The sequence below is a fragment of the Apaloderma vittatum genome, unplaced genomic scaffold (assembly GCF_000703405.1).
Source record: "Apaloderma vittatum isolate BGI_N311 unplaced genomic scaffold, ASM70340v1 scaffold10580, whole genome shotgun sequence".
Lineage (NCBI taxonomy): Eukaryota > Metazoa > Chordata > Aves > Trogoniformes > Trogonidae > Apaloderma > Apaloderma vittatum.
The window spans coordinates 50,274-51,246 of record NW_009695060.1 but is presented as its reverse complement, the minus strand read 5'-3'; the positions used below and the strand labels follow the sequence as shown (position 1 = coordinate 51,246).

The following is a 973-nucleotide window of genomic DNA, read 5'->3' as shown; positions in this document are numbered from 1 at the left end:
TCAGCGGTCGCTCGCTGCAGGAGGGAGGCTTCGAGTCCGTGCTCTTCTTGCGAGATAACAGCAGCTGCGAGTTCGACGGCGGAGTCTCTGGCACCGTGTTAAATATCTGTTAAAAATAATAAACAAGTTGTTCTTTGGCATCGCCCCCTTGGAACAGAGCAGCTGCGTACCTGCCTGCTCTGCGCCCCTCCGCATTCAACAAGTCAGATTTTTGGGTTCGATTTCCTAAATCCCAATTCCCACCCTGCCTGCATTCCCTTTTCTCTGTTCTTCACCCAAGAAGCCTGCTGCAAGATGGGAAGAACCCTGATTACCAGGTACTCCGCTGAGGTGTGGAGGGTGCGTGGTGCCCCACGAGGGACGGCGAGGGTGCCGCGGGCACGACAGGTCGGCACATCCCCATCCGCGCTTCCCTGCCCGCCCAGCCCTCGCACCCAGCTTGGGATAGTCTTTGTGACGTCAGCCACAGCTGTCAGGAAAGCGAGCAACCAGATTTTTCTCAAGGGGATGGAATTTTAAAAATGCACGAACCTAAAGAGCAGCAGCTTTGTTTGTTGATGGTATTTGGATATTTATTGTTTCTTTTCTGGGACCTCAGGCTCAGACAATGAAGTGGAGGCTTCAGCAGTTTGACCAAGTTAATGATCAGTTCTTTAGATTTCTTTTCTGCAGTGTCTCAGATAGTGTCTGCAATTTTGAAAATTCACAGAATCACAGAACGTCAGGAGTTGGAAGGGACCTCAAAAGATCATCTAGTCCAGCCCCCTGCCAGAGCAGGATCCCCTAGAGTAGGTCACAAACACCAGTGCTGCCTCAAGACCAGCCCTCACAAGGTCTCCCTTCGCTCAAGTGTATTAAACTCCATCCCGCTGTGTCTTTCCCTGCTCTACCTGCCCCTGCCAGGGGTGCCAACAAGAAAACCGTATCTCAGAGGCATCTCCACTCGCCGCACTGGCTCTGCTGGTGCGCGCGG

General features: G+C 52.8%; 1 protein-coding gene across 1 annotated transcript in view; it reads right to left on the bottom strand.

The window, feature by feature from the left end:
- LOC104274248 (rho GTPase-activating protein 26) overlaps positions 1 to 973 on the bottom strand; it is a gene marked incomplete at both ends in the record, with an annotated part of 44,392 nt that overhangs the window by 4,824 nt on the left and 38,595 nt on the right. The window contains one exon of the mRNA XM_009869823.1: positions 1 to 106. This exon is cut by the window's left edge and continues 29 nt beyond it. Coding sequence (XP_009868125.1) covers positions 1 to 106 — 106 coding nt within the window. The remainder of the gene's footprint in view (positions 107 to 973) is intronic.